This window comes from Terrapene carolina, unplaced genomic scaffold, assembly GCF_002925995.2.
Source record: "Terrapene carolina triunguis isolate 2854851 unplaced genomic scaffold, T_m_triunguis-2.0 Scaffold192, whole genome shotgun sequence".
NCBI classification, from domain to species: Eukaryota; Metazoa; Chordata; order Testudines; family Emydidae; genus Terrapene; species Terrapene triunguis.
In genome coordinates, this window is record NW_020664543.1 from 14412029 (window position 1) to 14434676 (window position 22648).

Here is a 22648-nt window from a genome sequence, read left to right on the forward strand (position 1 = left end):
AAATTAAATGCTCTAATTTCAGTAAGGGCCATAGATATCACTGTCACATGCCCTTTACAAATGTGCTGTACAAGCATATGCTCATCTCATCAACATCGGAGAAAGATGTTATTTTGTTCTAAAGGGCAACAAAAATACCCTTATCTTTCCTTAAGTGTGGTGCCCATACACTCTTGTTAATATACCTCAATGATTTTAGCCCTTTTTTTGCACCTGCATCACATTATTGACTCATTCAATTTGTGATCCACTATAACCCCCAGCTTTCACTTTGCATTAATTCTAGTTCTGTGCATAGAGTAGAAAATGCCACACCAAACCTTCATTCACAATCAGCTCCCCCCCCCCCCCAGCCCCAAACTTTATGAGATTGGTTTAGAAAGTATGAGATTTAAAAACTAATAAATCACTTCATTTTTCAACAAGCTTCCAATTTTCCAAGACACAATGCTTTTTTGCTTCTTGGCTAGGCAAGTGGTGAGTTCAAGAAAGGGTTTGTTGTTTGCCAAGTACCCAGATAGCTTGAAAAGCTTCGAAGTCCCAAAAAGGGCAAGATGAAGTTACATGCGGACCTCACAACTCCCTGGCTTGGCCTAGGTAGGCATAAAGGCTAGGACCAGCACCCTCTGGTCCTGGCCAGATAGTGCATGAAAGGCAAGGCCCCTCTGGGTATCTGGGGCTCTTAGAGAAGTTCAGCTTAATGATCCCAAGTCAGCCTGGTGAGGTGGATGGAGGCTAGTAAGATTTCAAAGCACCCAGCCATCTGCTGTCCCATTTGTCATCATTCAAGAGCACCCGTGTAGGCACTGCAACCATGTAAGAAGTTTCTCTGAGCCCCCTCACAAGAAGTAAAATTATAACAACGCTGATCATAAACAGGGAGGCATATGGCAACTCAAGATCCCTTGGTGGCAAGAGATGGATGACTACACTCTCTACACCTCAACTCATGCAGACGCGGATATCCATCTGTGTGCAGAACAGACCACCAGCAGCACCGCCCGGGGTGTGGCGCCCTACAGCCGTCAGAGGAGACAGCTACAGCACGGGGCAACGCCCCCCTACGAGCAGCTGAGCTGCCTGCCAGCGCTAGGGAGGGACAACCAGAGGCCTGACCTAAGGACAAGCACGGGATCCCGAAGAAACCCCAGCAGCTGACCCAGGAAATGGGTAAAGACCGCCGCCGACAACACCCCCCATCCACACACAACAGGAACCCCACGACACACTGACTGACTAGAGCGCCTCAGCCGCCGCTCCCGCCTATATACCTTCGCGGGGTCCTTCCAGAGTCGGTCGCGCCACCGGACTGACCTGTTCAGGGCCTGCCCCCAAATTCAACATAAAGCCCACAAAGGGAGGACTTATCCCCCCTTTCTAACACACACTATTTCTCACCCCGTCCCAGGGAGCTGATCGAGAGGGGAGGCTGCGGCAATGTGGGCCCGGAGGAGTAGAGTTCTGCAGGCATCGCAGAGGGCAGCCCCGAACCAGGGGCCTCTGTCTCTGCCCGGCGCCCGGCCCGGCCCGGCCCGGGGTTGGGCGGGGCTCTCTGGGTGCAGGCCATCTGTTGTGGCGGCGGAGCTGGTTCTTTTTTGCTGCCTGTCGCCGTCCCCCGGCGAGCCCGCTGCTGACATGGATGAGCTGGACGTGGAGCCGCCGCTTACTGTAGGACAGAGCGAGCCCTCGTCTGCGGGGGGGCTGGGCACCCTCTGCCGGGAGCACTGGGGTGGGGGGGGCTACGGGCGGGGGGCACGCGGGGTAGGGGAAGCGGCTGTGGGGGGCAGGGAGCCGTTGTGGCTCACTTCAGCTTTTCGCCCTCGTGCCTGTGCATTACTGACTGTCTCCCTTCGTTAGCACAAATAAGCCCGCCGCCAAAAAGATACAGTGATAATCAGAGCAGCACCCAGCGCCCTTCTGCAGTAATCAAAGTGCTGTATGAGGGAAGGTGGTATCATTATCGCCGTTTTACAGATGGGAAAACTGAGGGCATGTCTACCGCATCTGAGAGCAAGCTCCCAGCCAGTGTAGAAGGACTTGTGCTAGTGGGGCTTGCCCTAGTGTGCTAAATATTGCTGTGTAGATGAGCCTGTGGACCCAAGCTGGGAGGCTCACTCCCAGATGCAGGGGAAACATACCCTAAAAGGGGAAGAGGAATCGTGTTTGCCTGTTCTATTCTCCTAGAGAGCAGCTGCATGCTTGACAATCCCTGTGCCCTATCTCCTAACAGCTGATTCCTGGGGTGGACTCCAACAGGAAGCAAATGTGTTTTGCCTGGGGACCTGGAGAGATGCTGGTGTATGAAACTTTGTTCCCAAAAGGTGGATAACTTCTCTTTCATTCTTGAGTGTTTATCTTGGTGGATTTTACTAAATACTAATGCAGAGCGAACAGGGATACTCCTAACCTCAAATGTTCAGAAACTGTGAATTAGGCCCCAAAATAAATTGGCTTAAAATGAGATATTTGAAAATAAATTTGGGGTTCTTTTTACTTGCCTTTCCAAGAGTTTGGAGTACACTCAGATCATGTTTTTTCAAGTTTTATTCTGCAACATGAGACCTAGAAACTTCTTGAGCAGTCATTTGACTCCAGGAGTTGAGGCTTCAAGAACACCACCAAATGGTGAGAGAGTTGAGAATTCAGTCACATTAGAGATTATAAGGTGATCAGACTTAGGAATTAATATATTGAAGAGATTTGTATTTTCATTATCACACAAATTATTAGTGGGTTTTTTTTTTTGGAATTGAGTTTTACAGAGTGTTTGATATTTTATCAGTAGTTTTGTGCCTCTTGCCCTATTTTTGTGCTGATTCTTAGACTTCTTACCAAATGAATTCCCAGTTAATATTTTAAGAACCATTACTGTAGGCTTTAACTTTTGAAGTGCAGAGTATATTACTATCCCATAGGGCTGAGATGGATTATCTGCATTAAACACTGCAGAGTAGTAGCATTCTTTTGGCTATTTTATGGTTTACATGCTTCATTTCAGAATGTGCAGAGAAAAGGCCAGGCTGCCCCAACATTTTCATTGTTCGCAAAGATCAAGATGTGTACTCTCAGACCTTACGCAAACTCTTCAATGAATCCCATGGGATCTTTGTTGGACTCCAGAGGAGTGAGGAAGAACTGGCTGGGAAGTCAAGGAAAGCACAGTGAGTAAATAGAAATGCTAGATAGTTTTGAAACAAAAAGAGAACATGTCAGCTTCCCTGTCCCCTATGGAGAACATGTCAGTAGTGAGGTACAATTCAGATAGACTGTTCTGTGCCACTTAATAGTGGAGGCAGGTGTGGTGTCTGTGCATCTCCTTAGGTTGGCAACCTTGTGAGAGTTATTAAAGGTACAGTACATACAATACATACTTGTTGTTCATTGACTGAATTTATTAAAGAAACATATCTTATCTTGATTGTTCCCTTTATTTGTGCCCAGTCTCCTTCACTGCTGATGGATACTGCCTCATCTGTAGACATGAGGTAGGAGAGCAACCCCCCTCTGATTGGTGTGTTTGCCGCTTACAGAATGTCTTGTTAGGAAGCGAGGCAAGGTGATACAATAATAATTTTGCGGTGCAGGAAAGGACCAATATGTTGCTCCCCTTCTTCCACCAAACATATGAATCTATATCCAGTGAGGGAGATAATGAAACTGAAATTCTCTCAGCTGCTGACCCTCTGTAATATTGTATAACTAATTTTTCCAATATCCATTTTACAAAATTAGGACCCTGTCCCGCAAGCAGTCACCTCTCTGGCAGTGTGGAGCCCCACTGACTTCAGTACAGTGCAGAAGGGGTCTGCCTCTGCAGAGAAACTTGCAGAATCGGGGCCCTACTAGCCTACAGGCACAAGCTAACAATAAATAAATCTCTCTAAAGAAAGCCTTTGTATTCTTGGCAGATTGGTTCGAGTGAGTAAAAACTACCGTTCAGTCATAAGAGCCTGTATGGAGGAGATGCACCAGTTGGCTAGTAAGTTCTTCTCCGTTTAAGAAGAGACAATATTCGAGACCATAAAAATAACATTTGCAATTGTAATTTGTTATAACTGCTGTAAAAGTGTTTCCAGATTTTAGTAACTATTGAGACTGCAGTTCTACCCCCTCGATGCAATGTCAATTTGTAAACCTAGGGAGAGAGTTTTTTCTTTATTTTTTAATTGAATTTTCAGAATTTACTCTGCACTCTTTAAAATTCTTATTCTTCCTAATCTATTTCTCTGCTCTTTGATTCCCTCCTTGATCTTTTTGATTGCTTCACAAGTCTGAGGTTTTTCTTTTCTCAAGATACTTTGTAATCTCCCACTTCCAACGGCCTCAAACAGTCATTCTTATGGTCCCAGGCTTCTCATTATTTATTTGTCACTCCATTAATTTGGGATTCCCTCTCATCTTCTCTGCTGGGAAATGCAGCTTCTAACTCTTAAAGAATCAGAAGAGTAGGTAACCATACTGGATCGTTATTACAAGTGTAATGTCCCTGTTTTGTTGTCACTTCTAGGCAGAGTCTGATGATGGTTGGTGCCATCCTTGTTCTGTTTAGTTAATAGGCTTTCTTTTGCATGTGGAACCTCTATCTATTACTTCGCTCTTTTCCTTACTTCTACTCCTCTTGTACCGGTGAGCATCGTATATCATATATGTAATAATGACATTTAGCAGGACAGTTACAACAAACAATCAATGTTGAAATACAGTCCAGCAACCAAAATTGTTTCCAGATATAACATCATAGAAAGTCAGGTCAGGCTATGTTTGCTACCGTAATGAGAGTAGATGGTCTATCTCATCAAACCCACTGCCTTGTGGGTAGCCCAGGAGGGTGTAAGGCTAAGGGAGTGTGGAAGCCCTGACAGAAAAGCCCCACTGCCTTGTGGGGGAATTTGGGAGAATGCAGGGCTATGAGAGTAAACTCGGACAGAAAATCTGGAGTGGAGCCCCAAAGGCGGTCAGGTACTAATATTTTAGTATCTTTCCGGCAACTCCTGCAGCAGATTGGGTACCAGATGTATTGGTTCTTCCTCTCCTCTGGATTTACCGGTGACGTCGAGAGCGGGGTCCTGGTGCATGGGCAACTCAGGGCCTCCATATCATCTGCCTAGGCTTGCGCCCTGAAGAGGAACTCCAGCTTTGCCTTGAGCATCGACACAACACGGGAGGCAGCAGTCACCAGTTCTAAGCTCTTACTTGATTGGCATAGAGTTGAGCACCGGGGCAGTCTCCGACAGTGGGAGAGATCATCATATCTCACTGGACAACCACTGCCTGCCATAAAACTGGGCAGCCCCCAGACAATAGGGTCCCGCCACAGTCTGCCTGCTTCAGTGAGTGCTCGGAGCTTAGCAAAACATCATCTTTAAATTTGACCGATATGGCAAAGATTGTCTCTCTCGAGTGGGTCTCTTCAGCCACATTTGCGGCTGCCATAAAGCCAACTTTATGTAAATTCTTTACCTCTCAGGGGTGCATACCCATGGTCTCTTGAGACTGAAAGATGCCTACGACTATAACGTTTTATGAATTTATTATCTTTTCACAGAGCTATCAGAATGATGTTATGCATTCTATCACACTTATAAAAGAGATCAGAACTTGTACAAAATTAATAAAAGGTGCTAAGTAACTAAGGAAATACCTAGTAACATTTAAAAGTCTATGATAACGAGACTGGAGAATGCCCAGGCATATCATTGGATCCAAACATGAAACTGCTTCATTTCTGAGCAGTGTCACCAGAGGGCTGGAAAAATGTTTTTGAGGTGTTTTGCCTTCTTTCTCTCTCTCCCCTCAGTTTCTACCCGGGACCCTGAGCTGCAGTGCCAGCACAGCACCCAGGTAATTTACAAACATTGTATTGTGAAATCTAGTCACAACTGAAAAAAACGATTGCCGGCAAATACACCAGGCAAGTGTGTTGTGACAATGATACGTTCTAAATCTGCTTTATTAGTCGTTTGCATTGGTGGAATAGGCAGCAGTGTGCTGCTTATGTTGTAAGAGACTCAAGTTGTAGGAGTTATCTGAAAGCTCTGGGTGCTCTGATGTAATCTATATATTGATCCACTTTTATAGACCTCAGATACTCTCACCCTCTAACAAAATCCAACCATGAACTAATACCCCAGCCCCCCCTTAGAGCCTACCTCTCTGATGTCCCACCCCAAAACTGGTGAGGCTTGTAGCGAGCCTTGAAATCATGCACTTGAAGCAATAATGAAACTATCTTCCAGGAAGAGTAAAGAATACAAGCTGTGGTATTATCTTGTCAGCATTAATATTGCCGTATTGGCGTTTTCCCACTGTCATGACTTTTCCTTGGGTTATAAATTCAGATCTAAGTTATCTTTATAGAACCAAAATAAACATTGTAACCTTCAATTGAGGTCTCACTGAGAACCAAAATAAACATTGTAACCTTCAATTGAAGTCTCATTGAGAACCAAATTAAACATTGTAACTTTCAATTGAGGTCTCTTAGATTCCTGAGCTTTAATGTCAGAAAGAATTCCTGTTCTATCTTAGTGGTGACCACAGATGGGAGATGTTTTTTGTATTTTAATGTGCAAGCAGCTTTGAAACTTCCTAAATCAAATATGTGGCCCAGTGTCTCATTTTACTACTGATCTCCTCTGAAATGTTAGCAAAACGCTTCTCCTGTCCAAAGAAGTAAACTTATCAGAGGAGTGGATAAGGAGGAAAGCTGCTATTTGACATGTTGTGGTTCAAATGTCTTTCTTTGGTTGCTGTGTTAGGAAACTCGGGAGTGATTGTTGCATATGAAACCTGTACCTGTTGCTCCTCAGGTCTCTATTCTGTCCGCGATGGAGCTGATCTGGAACTTGTGTGAGATCCTTTTTGTTGAAGTAGCGCCAGGTGAGAATTGGCGTATAATGATGTTAATAGGTATTTCTGTTTGCAGAGGTATTTGTTCTAGAAATGTACAACGTGCCCATCAGAACATATCTTGGCATGTCTCCAAAAGTCATACGAATATTGCCAGGTAGTGGCAACAAACCCTACCCCTAATGCTTCCTGTCGTGGACAAGAATTGTCTTCTCTGTCTTGCACTGTGCCCCTAAACTAATAGACCTCTTTCCCTTTTCCCTCCTGTTCCAGTTTTCTCCTTCCTCTGTACTACAGTGGAACTGGAGTTGGCTCATAGTACATGAAATTAATAGAGAGGTGTGATATCAAACAGAATTTTTTTCTCAGGTTGTTGAATTTCAAGCATAAACAACCTCTAAGTACAAAATACTATTAAATTCATAAGCATAGACTATATATAAATGCTAAGTATCACTTACCCATTAGGGTCCACATTCTTTGGTGCAGCTCCACTGACTTTAGAGTGTCTTCACTGACGTCAGTTGAATTACACCAGGAGAGGATTTGGCCTAGGATTTCAATCCAAGTTACTTTTTAGGCAGTCAAAATATGTAAACATATGCTGCCTATTCAATCATATTATCCAGAAGAGAGGTTCTCAAACTGGACCGTTTGTTGAGAGCAAATGAGTTACCTGGTGCTAGTTTCCCTCCTCATTTCCAGTGAAAACAGATTTGAGAGGAAAATAAAATGAAGAGTAAAACTATGTGCATCATGTGGGCAATATAAGATGTATGATAATTATTCATCATCTTGTTTTTGAAGTGCCTGTGATAAGTGACAACTATGTTGTTAGCTAGCAACCTTAGCTAGCTTTATTTTGTCTCTCTGTGTCATGGAGCAGGTTAATAGACAAAGGAGCAAATCCCCTTTCAGTTTGTAAAATTCTGAGTTTGTTAATTTGGCAGCAGCCTGCTGTTCTTCCATGGCCTTTGGTGGATTGAGCCTTGCAGATAAAAATCCTATGAATGAGTCAGAGGACTAGGCAGACTTGTCCTCTGCTTTTGGTTGTGGGAAATATATTATGAAACTAATAATGTTAGAATCTTAAAACAGCAGGGATCTGATGGAGAGATGTATTCTCTGCCTACAGCTGGTCATCTCCTGCTTCACCTCCTCGACTGGGTTCGTCTTCATGTGTGTGAGGTAGACAGCATGGTCCGTGAAGTTCTGAGCAGTGAAAATCCATCGAAGCATAAAGACTTCTGGAATGCTGTGAGTAAAGAAATTGGTGCTCTCTCCATCAAAGAAGTTTATACATTTGCATGTGTGCTCTGTCCCTCCTTCCTCATGAGTGGCTTTGTTCGCTAGATTGCATCTCAGAAACTGACATTTGGCATAGTTGCTAGTATCTGCTTGGAGGGATTCCTGCATGAAGCCATCATGAAGACGGTTACCCTTACCCCTAGAGAGGATTTCAGATCAAAATAGAGGCCAGGGCCAGCACGGTATAGGGGGATGTTATAGGGACACCCCACCTGGGGCGCCCTCTTGCAGCAGGGTCTGGCATGACAGGTCCGTCCATAAAAGGAACAGTCTCTCCCAGTGTCTGATTCAAAAGCCCACCTTTAGGCATAATTAATTCCTGCACATATACAATAGTCTACAGCATAAAATAGTTCTCCCTGAAATCCCAGAGTACTGCAGAGTACAACAGTTTTTCATGCCCTCTCCTGGGACATCATTTCCAGCTCACCCTCTTGAGGGAGAGTCCATCTCCAATCTTCTCTGTCTTTTCATCTTTATCCCAGGGTATCACTCTCTAGGCTTCCACCTGAGAGCTCCCAGTGTCACTTTTCCCCCATGATGCTTCTCTGATAGCCCCAAGTAAGATCTCCTCTGAGAGAACTCCCTGCAGTGTTCCTCCCATGCAGGCCTCCCTACCTGAGAGTCCTACACATGCTCAAGGAATGTCTCTGCAGGACCAATCCCTTGTTCTTGGTGTGGTTTCCCACAGTTCTCCATTCGGGAGTGTTGCAGGGGGTATTCCTGTAGTTTCATTCACCCCAGTCCCTCTGCCTGTGAGTCCTGCCCTTGCTCCTGGGATCCATCCTCCAGCATCAACCTTCTTGTTTTGGGTTTGGTTTCCCCTAACCAGGGCTGGTTCTTCCCCTGGTTCCTAGAGGCCTCTGCATGAACTGTCCTGTAACTCTGCTGGGGTTCCCCAGCTTTGGCCAGTCCTCACCAACAACATGCTTCACCTTCTTCCCGCTGGCTCTGTATACTAGCTCTCCTGTGCTACTCCTGTTTCTGTCTGGGTCTCTCCTTTCCTCCCCAGGCAGTTCTCATCTTCCCCTTTCTTGTCTCTCTCAGGCCCTTTTCCTGACTGATTCCTCCACTGTCTGTCTCTCTCCATTAATATGATCCAGGTGCATTTAAAATCAACTGGGAAGCAGCTGAGGAGTCATAGACTCTCCTCCCTCTTAAAGGGGCCCTTCACCCTGTGGCAGGAGGCTTGTGCTGTGTGAGCATTTGAGTTAACAGGATCTGTAGTTGAAGCACTTTTGGTTCCTTTAGCTTTTCGAATTAAAATTCACCTTTGGTCTGATTCTGCATGAAGGTGGTGTCTCAGCATTGCTTCTGCTTGGTGCTCACGGACTGTGGTGGTTTTTGCAGGTGGACAGCTTCGTGCTGCAGGGCCGGATGGATGATGCACGGCATTTACTCTCTAAGGAAGCCAGTGCCAACCCCACATCGATGGGCATGTGCAAAATTCTGGATGACTTGATGAAGAAGATGCCCATTCTTAGTGTATGTATGCAGCAGCCGTCTCATACAGTTCCATTGGGGAATAATGCATGCAGTGGTCTGTAATGGGGGTGGCATTTGTAGTCCAGTCTGTATCATCTCACCTGTGGGCCACTATAACATAACATCCTGGCCTACTGACTACTAAAATGTCTGAATTCTGATGTCCTCTGGCTGTAACATACATGTTCTACAACAGGGGTAGGCAACCTATGGCACGTGTGCCAAAGGCGGCATGCGAGCTGATTTTCAGTGGCATTCACACTGCCCGGGTCCTGGCCATCGGTCCGGGGGGCTCTGCATTTTAATTTAATTTTAAATGAAGCATCTTAAACATTTTAAAAACCTTATTTACTTTACATACATACGTTTAGTTGTATATTATAGACTTATAGAAAGAGACCTTCTAAAAACATTAAAATGTATTACTGGCACGCGGAACCTTAAATTAGAGTGAATAAACGAAGACTCGGCACACCACTTCTGAAAGGTTGCCGACCCCTGTTCTATAACAACCCAAAAGACCCATATGCAGGGAGAAGAGCATATTATGTTAAAAGGCAACATGGCCTTGGTGGTGATTCCTGTTCTTACTCAACGCTGTGGAGGGGGACACATTTTTCCAGTTCTTCAAAATGTTCTGATTGACAGCTCTTACACAACCTCCCAGAGAACTTTCCTTGTAGACTTCATCCGCACATCTCCACCTCCGCACATACTGCAGTGGTCTTTTCATGGTGAAAAGGCTTCAGATGCTGCATTGTGGTCCCCTGTGGGTTCCTGTACACTCTGTCACTTCGATATTTAAATGGCTGAAGTGATGGAGAAGCTTGGTAGCAGCATACATCAAAATCCTTGCCGTGGGCCAGTGTTTTGTTTTTGCCCATGAAAGGCTTGTTTGAGAGTCATGCTGAATGACAGTTGTAGAGGCTGGACTTTGAATTTGCCTTATTGTGTGTATGTATCTTCCCGGTTCAGATTGGCAACACCCAGACACTGACTGAGATGGAACTGAAATGGCAGCATTGGCATGAAGAATGTCAGCGGTACCTCCAGGATGGGACCTTTGCTTCTAATTTCCACATGGAGTCCATCTGCAAGGTGAGTTGTGGCTGGGAAGGAAGGAGGTTATGTTCACAGATTTGAAGGCACCAGTAGCCATCCATTGGGGATTGGGAGTGCTGTGTGGACACAGGTAATGTTGGTCTGCTGGTTAAAGCAGGAAATTTAGAGTGGTGGACTCTGCGTGACTTTGGACAAATGGTTTCCCCTTACTTCACCTCTCCATAAGTCAGGCAGTAATGCTGGTTATAGAATTGAGCTCACAGGCATGTTTTGGGGCCTGATTAACTGTTTGTGAAACACTTTGAGGCTCTTTGCTGAACTCTGCTATCATAAGTGCAAGTTTGATACCATCAGCTCAGACTGTCCCCTCAGTACAATGCTTTGGTCAATGGCGTGCCCAAGAGCTGCTGTTCTTTTACTCTTAGTTATTTGGTTTTAATTAAGTTGTTGGTGATTGCATGCCCTGTTAGTGGGTGTGATACCAAGAGAAGCAGAGCTGAGGGATTTAAAGAAAGGAAGCTAGTAATGAAGATGTGAGTCTTTGAGGGCTTACGGCGGCGTTTCTCTTTCGTGCTAGATCCTGCTGGGAGATGAGAACGCCATACTGGAGAAGAAGGAGCTCATGACTACTTGGTACCACTTTCTGGTCACCCGACTTGTCTACTCCCATCCAACTGTGAAGCCAGTGGAACTTCGCTTCTATGCACAAGTAAGTCTGGGGTTACTGCATTCAAACCACATTGGGAGGGCTGAAGTTTTATAGGGTCCAGATATTTGTGTGATTTTTCCCCCCCCCCCCGAGTTTGAAAGTGGATCAGCAACCTACAGGGAGTTCCAAACATGTGCTATGAGTGAAAAATTTGCAGCTGACCAAGAGTTTTCAGTGTGTCATGTAACTGGTTCAGTTTCTACTTGAATGTGGCAAACTGCAAATACCTGCGCTAATTTTCTTAAGTCATAGTGTTCAATCTGTTCTAGGAAAACAGAGATGAATCCTGTTTGACCCTTTCAATCATTTTTTTTTGTTTTGTTTATCTCCCCCCATCACCCCAGTTTCCCCCCCAAAAAGTTCTAAATAAGGCTGATGCAACCAAATCTCTTCTCCTGCACTGTCCCCATGGCCCTTTGCATTGAATGTGTCTTGTCTTTTTGGGGCTTCCACAGTCTAGCCTGGACCTGTTCCTGGGAGGAGAGAGCAGCCCTGAACCTCTAGACAGCATCTTAATGGCCGCCTTTGAGTTCGAGATCCATCAAGTGATTAAAGAATGCAGGTTGAGTTTTAGTAAGACTTTGACTTCTTAGTTATACAGCACTGCTTCTCTGTGCCCTGAGTCCAGCAGCAAGCTGGCATCTCTTATGGAGAGGAGTCTGCCTGCATGTAGAGATATGTGCACATAATAAGGATGATTGAGCCTCTCTGATCTGTATTTTAAAGACTTTGTCAAGAACACGTAAGGCAGACAGCAATTAAAATGCCATTCCACTAGGTCTGTGACATAGTGTCACTTGTCTGCAAGTCTGCTGGGTTAGGGCAGTGTATTGCTTCTCTGACAGTCGGAAATGTCGCCAGAAAACATAACGAGTCACTTGTCAGTTACAGGCTGATATTTTCTTCCTTTGCTTTTTGAAAATGCAGCATCGCCCTGAGCAACTGGTGGTTTGTGGCTCATCTGACTGACCTGCTGGATCATTGCAAACTCCTGCAGTCTCACAATCTCTAGTAAGTGCCTCTGCATTGTTTACTCAAGTGTCCAGAGGCCAGAGATAGGAACTATTAAGGAGTGGCGATAGAAGGATAACGTGGTATTTTCTTGGTGAAGAGCTACATTTCAGAGATTCAGAGAGAGGGGATGTGCTGTATATTCCAGTGAAACCTGTGGAATGAAAAGGAAAATCCACGTGCTGCAAGAAGTGATGTTGCAGGAGAGAATGCCAACCTGCCACACCTCTGAGTTGATACTGAACCAGCACCTCAGAGTGATGTTAGGGTCTTCACTGCCGTCAGCACAGAAGTTTTCCCAGATGAAATAGAACTGAATGGTTATTAGAGATCCCATGGTACATTTTGAATGAAGTAGGAGTATGAATCCTCTTGCCTTTGCTAAATTCCAACTTCAGTAATTGCATGCTATCTACATTTCGCTTGCAGTTTCAGTTGGCTAAAGGATCTTCTAAATTATTTTTTAGCTGTGGAATGCTAGTAAACAGCTGTGATGTCCCTCCCAAGAGGTGGCTGATTTTCAGTGGAGTTTGTAAACCACACTGAGATACTCTAGGATGAAATGTATTGTGTAAGTGAAAAGTCTTTATCAACAATAGTTTCAGCAGAGTCTTTTCATTGAGATACAACCTTGCAGCTGTTAATGGGTGTGTACGAGGGATCCCACTGCAATAAAAAACCTTGATGTGCATGTGATGTAGAAAAATGGACTAGTTTAGAGATTTCTTAAAAAAATAAAAACAACTTGTAGCCTGGACTGTGTGAGACACTTAATAAATTAGGTAATCGCATGGTAATCTGAGTATATGTTAGGATTAAAATGTATTACTTTTCTGTTTCAGTTTTGGTTCCAATATGCGTGAATTCCTCCTGTTGGAGTATGCCTCCGGGCTCTTTTCCCATCACAGGTAACAACTCCTTCCCTGCTTTCAGATACCAGACTGACATTGGGCAACAAAAGAGAAACCTTCATGTTAATGATGTGAAAGGCAGCACAATTAAGTGGCTCTTGTTATGGGAAGGGATATTGATCAAGCTGTTTGACAAAGCCTTTGGGGTTCTTCTGCTAGAACCATGAGTTAAAGAGAGAAGAGATCTATTAGAGCCCATCAAGTCCCTACACCATAGTTTTAGTGCTTTGTCTTTTCTAGTTATAAATGTCACAAGTTAAACATGTTATCGCTGCAACCCCAAGTGTGCAGAACAGCTGGTGCAGGTGGTGGTATTCCAGAGCGGTCACTATAGGTATCAGTACTAGATAAAAAGTAAAAGCTAATTTAAGTCTCAAAGATGAGTGACTTAACCAGGGGTCTCCTACAGTGTGTTACTGTTCTTAATCCTGACTCAAATCCCTCTTGTGGCTATAATAAAGTGCTTAATTGAGAGTTCTCCTTAGAAGGAACATTTGACCTTTCTCTCCCCTCTTTTGTAGCCTGTGGCAGCTAGGGGTAGATTATTTTGATCATTGTCCAGAGTATGGCAAGGTTTACCTGGAGCTTCATATTGAGCGAATCCCCCTCAACACAGAGCAAAAAGCCCTCAAGGTGCTGAGGATCTGTGAGCAGAGACAGATGCATGAACAAGGTGATTGACTCTTGATGACATTTCATTGCCTTATAGTGACCTGGGTGTAACTAAAAACTGACTCTCCATTTCTCTCTTCTCCCCACTTCATCCCAAAGTTCGCAGCATCTGTAAAATCATGGCCATGAAAGCTGTGCGGAACAATCGTTTAGGCTCAGCACTGTCCTGGAGCATCCGAGCCAAGGACGCAGCGTTTGCTACACTCATATCGGACAGGTGGGTCTTTGTTACTCTCTAGACTGAGCAGAACCTTTTGGGGAGGGGAGCACTGTCCTGAGAAGGCTCTTCTGAAGGCTAGTTGAGATAATCTGTTAGAATAGAACCTTCCTCCCCTTAGGACAAACTAGTGCAGCATCTGTGCTAGTGAATTAAATCCTTGACCCCTTTCAGAGACAAAGGATTGTGCAATACTTGCAACATCCTTCTTCCTTAGCCATTTCCCTTTTCCTTACCACTCTCCTCCCCACCTTCTGCAATCCTCAGAGGACAAGAATAGGGAGATAACAGACCTACAGATCAACTTAATCTTAGGTAGCAGCGGAAGTTAACCTTATTTCACGGAGATCCTAGTTTTGAACTGAATAAACTGTTCAGTACTTAATCTTGTGGGCAGTGAGGGGGCTGTACGGGAGGAGGAATGCCCTACTAGTTTGAACACATGAGATCTGGTTTCTGTTTCTGACCTGCTCTAGGCTTCCTGTGTGATCTTTTGACAAGTCATATCATATATCTGCTTCATTTTTTTACAGCTGGGGGAAATGGGGAAAGTACCTGTGTCTCAGCTAGGATTAGATTGTAACTTTGAGATCAGTGGGTAGAAGATGCTCTAGAACAACAGTTCCCAAATGTTTTGCTAAGATGACCCACAAACTGCATTTTGTGGTTTTTTTTGTTTGTTTGTTTTTTGTAATCCACCATTACCTATATGCACATTCTGCCCTGCCGTCACAATCCTAATCCTGGGCAGCTGGGTGGCACTGCAACCCTGTGTGCCAGGTCACAATGCCCCGGAGCAAGGAGCTGGGACAGGAGTTGTCACTGTTGGGCGAGCACGGGGCAGGCTTGATTTCCAACCCACATTCCCTGTGGGCCACCCTGCTCACGGGGCTAGGAGAAGTGTATGTTTGCCTAGCGCCCTGCGACCCATCTAGAATCTTCCCACAACCCCCAGGACCCATTTGTTTGGGGGGAAAACTGCCGTAGAAGCGCAAGGTATTATTTCACATTTGAGGGTTGAGTAACCTGAGAAAGGAGTGCTATTTTTGTCTTGTTGTAGGAGTGGGAGGGACTATATTTGCTTGAACGGAATGTGGAAGAAGACCACCACAGGAAGCAGGCACTGAAAGCAGCAGCATAATAAAGGCTCGACTGAAAAAACTCTTAGGACTTAATTTGCTCCTGCTGCTTATCAGCTCTTCTGTGCAGTAGAAAAACAAAGTCTTTGTTATGACCTAGCAGAGCTGTTTAGGCATCTGTTTGCCTCAGGACTGCTTGCTGTGCTGCTATTCTTCCACCTTTGCTTTTAAAAACAAATCCTGGTGACTGCAAATATCCTGAACAACAACAAAAATAAAGGGTGCGGAGACGGGTGTATTAAACATACACCGTAATATCTGAATGGACCCCACCTCCAGGGAATGGTTTTGGCTCTTTAGGAGGGTGATTAAAACAGAATGACATTGGGTAATAAAGCTTCTCTGAAGAGTGGGAAGCGTAGGCTGAACCTGGTGGACACAAGTCTCTGACCTCCAGCGTGTGCCACTTCCCTGTAGATTCCTGAAGGATTATTGTGAGAGAGGCAGCTTCTCAGACCTGGACCTTATCGATAACTTGGGACCCTCCATGCTGCTCAGTGATCGGCTGACGTTTCTTGGTGAGAATCTGCTGCCTACAGACCCTTCCTAGAACTGCTTTAAAGTGTTGTTCACCCTAAAACCATTTCTCTGGAGCTGCTACTGGTTCTCTTAATTTCTTCTCCCCTGTACATCCTGAGTCCATTACAGATGTCAGAGGGAGAGCAAATTACTATGTGGTTTGGGATGTCATCCTCTTGCTGTTTGTTGGCAGACTGTTTTACCTCAAACTGCATTCACAGAAGGTCTCTGATGTTCCACCTCAGTTTGTGCAGGGCAGTCTGGGGCTCTGGGATTTATAAATCTAAACTAAAATCTAACTAAATAAGCATTTATTTTCCCCATCTGTTTCCCTATCTAGTGGTGCTTCCTGTGAGGAGTTAGTGATCAGAACCTGGAAAAACGTGTGTGCGGATTTTCCTAGATCCCTACAAAGGCAACCCCCTTGCACTAGTTATCTTGCCCATATGGTAGTTTTGCCCACTGCTTAGAGCTCTCCAAAGTACATCTCCGCAGCTCCATTTGTTCAGCATGGAAACGCCAAGCTCACAGTGAGGAGGACTTGACTCCATACAGGAACTAGGGGGCTGGCCCTCTGCCAAATAACACAGGAAAGGCTCCATCCGCTTCCTTTGTATATGCACAACTTCTTTCCCCTAGCGGCCCCAAACCTTACGCTGCTGATACCTGCCTGTCTTTTGGTGAAATCCCTTCCCTCCTCAATTAACCACTTCACTTCCTAGATGTCAGATCTCATCCTAACCAGGTCCTGGGGGTTCAGAGACTTACAGGTTAACAAAGATCTAAATTTCCAGTATAAGCAATCAGAAAAATCAATGCTTTACGGAAAGCCTTTCAAACCCTGTTACGTTCTAACGCAAATATACAGGGCAGAGGCCCACTTCTTCCCTTGCAGGCCACCTTTAAAGGAAATGGTGACTTGCAGAATGTGTTTGCTTTAAAACCATTCTCTGAGCTATTCTGGAAGATGCTGCACAGATGCTCACTGTATTGCCCTGAACAAAACTGAGGTGTTGTCCTTTAAGCAGGTTCAAGTGGTAAACAGCAAAAAAGGGCAGATTTCCTTCTGTCCCCACCCTGTATTTATTAAGCTATTTTGATGTATAAATTGTACAAGATTCCAACTTCCCTCTTTAACCCAGACCTGCCAAAGGGCCCAATCCTCCCCCCATTTAAGTTCTGGGAGTTTTACCACAGACTTCATAGTAGCAGGATTAGCCTTAGTTTTTTGTAACCAAAGCCTAGGATCTTCTGACAGTAGCTAACATTTTACTCCCCTCGCCCACCACACACACAGGGAAGTACCGAGAATTCCATCGGCTGTATGGTGAGAAGTGGTTCTCTGAAGCTGCCAAGCTGCTCCTGATGCTGATGACGGCTCGTATTGCTCCGTGTTCCTTCTGGATGACCCTGTTGACTGATGCTCTTCCCCTCCTGGAGCAGAAAGAGGTGAATGTGGGGTTCTGATGCAACACCACAACCACCATACTTTGTTGACCCACAGGCACCCCTCTTATTCCTGACTGGAAGTAGGTGTACACAAATATGACAGGGTATCCCAGAACTACCTGTCCCCCCCTCATGACTGACACAAGGTACACTAGCGATTCTCCATACTTCTCATGTAAATGAGTTAGATTTGGCTGTTCAAGAAATGTGTGGCCATGTGAAAGTCATGGCCAGTGGTGGCATGGAGGATGCAGAGGCACTTAGGACAAAATTAATCTCTGATGTACATCCTGTGAAATCCTTATGTTTACACTAAGATTGCAAGTATTAGGGGGATAAGGGTGTAATTCAGCCCTCTCCTTTCAAAGTAGCAGACTCAATGCACTGTTGAGGATTTAGGCTTGTTACAGACTTGCCCAGTTGTTTTGGGGGGTTTGAATTTGAGATTTTCCAGTGTGCATCCCTCTGGCTTACGGTCCATCCAGAAAATTACAGCCTCACAAGTGCAAGACCCATGACTTACCAGGTGTTAAGTGGTCCAAATAGAGTCATGGGCATGCAGAAGCATTCTCCTCTTGTTGACCTATCCCTCAGGAGCCACTCATTCTGGATCCCCTAGATAAGTGGTTAATGTTTTAAGCAAACAGTCTCTTTCTCACAGGTAATATTTTCAGCAGAGCAGACATATGAATTAATGCGCTGCTTGGAGGACCTGACAGCTGGAAAGACAGATAACCAGAAACTCCAGGTAATCTTGCCTGAGGTCAACTGGATGATTCAACTGGGGTAGCATGGGAAAGAGGAAGCAAGTCTCCATAACACTATTCTTGTTTCTAGGTTGATGACGTTGAGACTACCAAGGTGGAAATCCTGAGACTTGCTCTTGCACGAAACCTTGCCCGGGCTATTGTCAAGGAGGGCACGTTGGAAGGATCATGAGAATGGGCTACTGAAGTAACTGTGGCATACTGTACATAAAACTGACTGCTTTTCTAAGAATAAATGTCTTGTTTTGCATATTTCTAGCTGTTCTTGTGCCAGTGTTTTGTCGTCTCAAATGAGACAATGAACATGTAGGAAGTCTCCCCCCAACATTCATTCTATGCCCCTAGATTCCTATGAAGGATTTGGTTGCTATAAGGCAGCTTGCAGGGGGATGCTTGCTGGGCTTACCTACATGGTTAGTCAGGTAGCTAAACGTGTAACATTTGCCTCTGTTACCATTTCAGTTGTCGTCTCCTGTAACTAGAACGGAATTTGAATAGCCGACCTTTCAAACCTGATAGATTTGACACCACCTCCTTTTGGTTGGTGGATTGAATCTTGTGGCTTCCATAAACAGCAGCCTGCTCCTCACTGTGTCACAAAGGGTCGCACACAGAGCAAAGTAGGGAAAACAGTTTATTTAACATGCAGCAAAACAAATGCATTGGAGACATATTTACAATATGACGGCTCAGTATGAAGCTGCAACCTCAACCTCTGAACAAGTAACATTCATAAATAGTTTAATTTCCAAAGCTTGTACAATACTTTTCCCCACAGTGAGACTATGGTGCCTTGCCCTTTGACTGTACAGCATGGGCACTGCAGTGCCGTTAACGAGGAGAATGAAGCTATTCTGCTCTTCTGATTTCCTCACAGCCACCATGAGAGTCACTTCTAGGCATCTAAAGCAGTGAAACCTGCTTCCTAACAATACGTTACAGCACCTGGGCAGACTTAAAGAGCTAAGCGAAGCCCCTAGATGTATTGTCTACAATGCCAGTGAGGCCCATGTTGAAAGCAGAAAGAAAGTTCCTTGCTCACCACCTCTTTCCATCCGTTTAAGAACACAGCTGCTGCTTTTTTTCAGGATCCAAGAGCATCTTCCAGTCACTTAAAGACAACTGAGGAGGCCACCCGCCTTGGTCCTGAGTGCCAAACCAGCGTTGACACTTAGCAAGCTGAGTTTGGATTTTTACTTCTACACTTACCTTTCAATGGCTAGTGCCCCCTTCGCATCAGGGCGTCTGCTGTGTCTTTCACTTCTCCTTGCGGTTCGTATTTCTCACTACTCTGAAGAAAAACATTGAGCCACAGGGGAAAGTATAAGATGGCTAGAAAGAATTCCGAGCTCTACTGAGCGTAATGGGTTTTATAACCACCTCTAAATCCAGCAGCACTTCCTCATTTTAGTTTTATTCCTATAATAGGCTGGAATATCTTCCTGCTGTACTGAGACTGTGGACAGTCAGGCTGACCATTCCCTTCACAATTTAAGAGCTGTTTGCCTGTACCTTGCACTGCTGGAAATACTTCTAGTATAATTAAGTTTCCATACAGCCACCCCACATGCTGTCTTCACAGGAGTGTAAGGTTACAGATTTAAAACAAGAAAAAAATGCTTCATTAAAACAATTTGCTAAAAGGTCCCTGAAGGATTGTTTAGGTTTGAAATTAAGAATGGGGGGAGGGACTACTAGAATCAAACTTTCAGTGTATTGAACTAAGTCTCCTCATTCATGTAGATACACGTGCGTGAGCCCCACAATTTAAAATACAGTTCGTTTTCCCCTTGTGGAGAGAATTGCACTTAGCCACTTAATACTGGGAACAAATAAAACAGGGTTCTAAACCCAGCAGTGCACCATCACAGCCAAATGGATTCTGCCTTACTTTCATCAATCTGCTCACTTATAATTCAATGTCCTATAGCTCTACTATTTACATCTTGTATTCCTAGTCTTTTCAAGAGAACACAGTATTCAACTTTACTAATAATACTGCCTGCAGAAGGGGAACTGAGAGGCTTTTCTCCTTACCCCTGGTCCAGCCTCTGCACCTGATTAGTGGTTGCACTGAGGCTGCTGCACTGTAGTTGCCATCCTTTATTAGTGTAACCTGTGCTGTCCACTCAAAGACAACTGGAGCCCTTTGGCCCTGTTGGTTTTACCTCCTCGCTACACCCATTTCCTCTCCCCCATACTATGGAATGTGATGAAGGCAGAAGAATACTCAGCACAGGCATGGGAGGACAAAAATTAGCATGAGCTGCCTGGAAGAGAGAGAGTGCAGAGGCAGCTGGGAGTATAAAATAAAAGAAAGCAACTAAAGAGAGTGTCACACAATGTGCAGTTACTGTCTGAATGGGCAGCACTGGCTTAGGCTGCCCAGTGGAGAGGAGAACAGAGGGGGCGTGAAGTGTTATTTTACTGTAAAAAACCCTCCCGTCTTGGAGCCAGTGGTTACTGCACAGCATGCCTAGAAGGTTCAGTTCTGGCATCAAGGAGGCAAAAGCCTGAGGCCAGGCACAGACATTAGGGCTCTGCACCGAGGAAACTCGGGATGGCATCATGACCCTACCAGCCTGTAGGCATCTCTGGACAACAACAAGGGAGGAAGCCGACCAATCCCCTTCTGGCTATAGGTCTCCCTTCCAGAACACCATCATTTCAAGTTTAATAACAAAGTGGAAGATAGAACCAGATTCACCCAGAGGCCAAGATAAAGCAGCCAGCAAAGCCTCCCACTGGCTGCCACTCAGTTCATTCTTGGCATAGATGCCCCGGGCCCACTTCAACCCGAGGTAAAACATTCCAGACTAAAGCTACAAGCGGAGTGGTCAGGACATGTAAACAAAGCTAAACATCACCAGTGGATAGCATGTGTGCCCCTTCCACGTCACATTCATTCCAGTCCCTTTGGGATCCCTGCCTGGTCCTGTCATGGAGACTGTGGCAGACTCGCTGGGTCATAGATTACCCCACTGATCTACTGGGGGAAACTGATCCACTTCCCCAACCTCTGTGCTGGGCTGGTCTCCCAAAGTGAAAGTCAGTCTGTACCTCAGCCTCACCTTCTCCTGCAAGGAAGAAGAAAAACAAGATGTTAAAGTAACAGCCTCCCCTGGAGCAGGAAGGCCATGGAACCAGTAGCAGCAGGAGAACAACGGCAGTGCTCCCTGATGACACTCCACTGTAATAACATTTTAGATCCCAAAACGGCTCTGTCCAGATACCCCATATGGGGTAAGAGGCCAGCTTATGTTAATGGAGCATTTCTGGATACTTAATAAGGCTGATTTATTTATTCTTTAGTTTGTAAATATGAGAGGTCCGTCTCTTGGAGTGAAACAGCAGGAGAAAAGCATTTACATTGCAATATAGATTCATTGTATACACTGACCAGCATTCGTAGTTCAGCTGCTTCCCAGTGATCCTACTAAACACATGCTTTAGTAGTGCTAGAAGAGTATGAAGTCTCAAAACGAAACAGTACTGCAGGATGTAGAGGAAGGAGAAAACCTGACAGATGCCTATTCCTTAGAGAATGACTACGGGAAAAAGAAATCTGCCTTCCCCTGCTTACATGGCTTTTCTAGATGTTCCACAAAGTGAGTTTATAGAAATCCCACAAAACCCCATTATCTTTGTACCTTGGGATCTAACACTTTTTAACTGATGCTGTAAATGCCACTTTTACCATAATCTTCAAAAACAGTAAGTAGCAAATGTCCAGGTTATCTGAACAATCAAAAGACTACTTGAGTTCAGACTCTGAACTTTATATACTTTAGCAATGTAGGGCTGGAAGGGGCCTCACGAGGTCATCAAATCCAGCACCCTGCACTGAGGAAGGACCTAGTAAACCTAGACCATCCCTGACAGGCGTTTCTTCCAACCTGTTCTTAAAAACCTCCATTGATGGGGATTTCACTGCTTAGAAGCCTATTCCAAGACTTAGCTACCCTTATAGTTAGAAAGTTTTTCCTAATATCTGACCTAAATCTCTTACTGCAGATTAAGCCCATTACTTCTTATCCTACCTTCAATGGATGTGGAGAACATTTGATCACTGTCCTCTTTATAACAGCCCTTAACATATCTGAATACTGTTATCAGGTCTCCCCTTGAGTTTTCTTTTCTCAAAACTAAACATGCCCAGTTTTTTTAACATTTCCTCATAGATTGGGTTTACTAAATTTTTCATCATTTTATTGTTTTCCTCTGGATTCTTTCCAATTTGTCCACATCTTTCCTGAAGTGTGGCACCCAGAACTGGACGCAGTACTCCAGCCGAGATCTCACCAGTGCTGAGTAGAGAGAAAAAATTACCTCCTGTGTCTTACATACGACAGTCCTGTTAATATACCCCAGAATAATAATAGCTTTTTTTCACAATGGCATCACATAGTTGGCTCATATTCAAAATGAGATCCACTATAACCCCCAGATCCTTTTCAGCAGTACTATCACCTAGCCCAGGGGTAGGCAACCTTTCAGAAGTGGTGTGCCGAGTCTTCATTTATTCACTCTAATTTAAGGTTTCGCGTGCC

At 44.8% G+C, this 22648-nt stretch overlaps 2 protein-coding genes across 2 annotated transcripts in view; one reads left to right on the forward strand and one right to left on the reverse strand.

Moving 5' to 3' along the window:
- Positions 1–1549: 1549 nt before the first annotated feature.
- On the forward strand, positions 1550–18329 carry NUP85 (nucleoporin 85). Its single transcript, XM_024214124.2, has 19 exons — positions 1550–1668; positions 2231–2321; positions 2999–3161; positions 3909–3979; positions 5798–5841; positions 6810–6879; positions 7985–8106; positions 9508–9642; positions 10618–10740; positions 11282–11413; positions 11869–11975; positions 12341–12424; positions 13267–13332; positions 13857–14008; positions 14107–14224; positions 15781–15881; positions 17180–17331; positions 17993–18079; positions 18169–18329. Exons 1-19 carry the CDS (start codon positions 1636–1638, stop codon positions 18268–18270), a joined length of 1953 nt encoding a protein of 650 aa, XP_024069892.2. The 5' UTR covers positions 1550–1635; the 3' UTR covers positions 18271–18329.
- A 1521-nt stretch (positions 18330–19850) lies between these two features.
- Positions 19851–22648, reverse strand: part of GGA3 (golgi associated, gamma adaptin ear containing, ARF binding protein 3) — a 32042-nt gene continuing 29244 nt past the window's right edge. Inside the window, exon 17 of the mRNA XM_024214128.3 lies at positions 19851–21175. Within this exon, the coding sequence (XP_024069896.2) occupies positions 21065–21175 (111 nt within the window). The 3' untranslated portion in view covers positions 19851–21064. The remainder of the gene's footprint in view (positions 21176–22648) is intronic.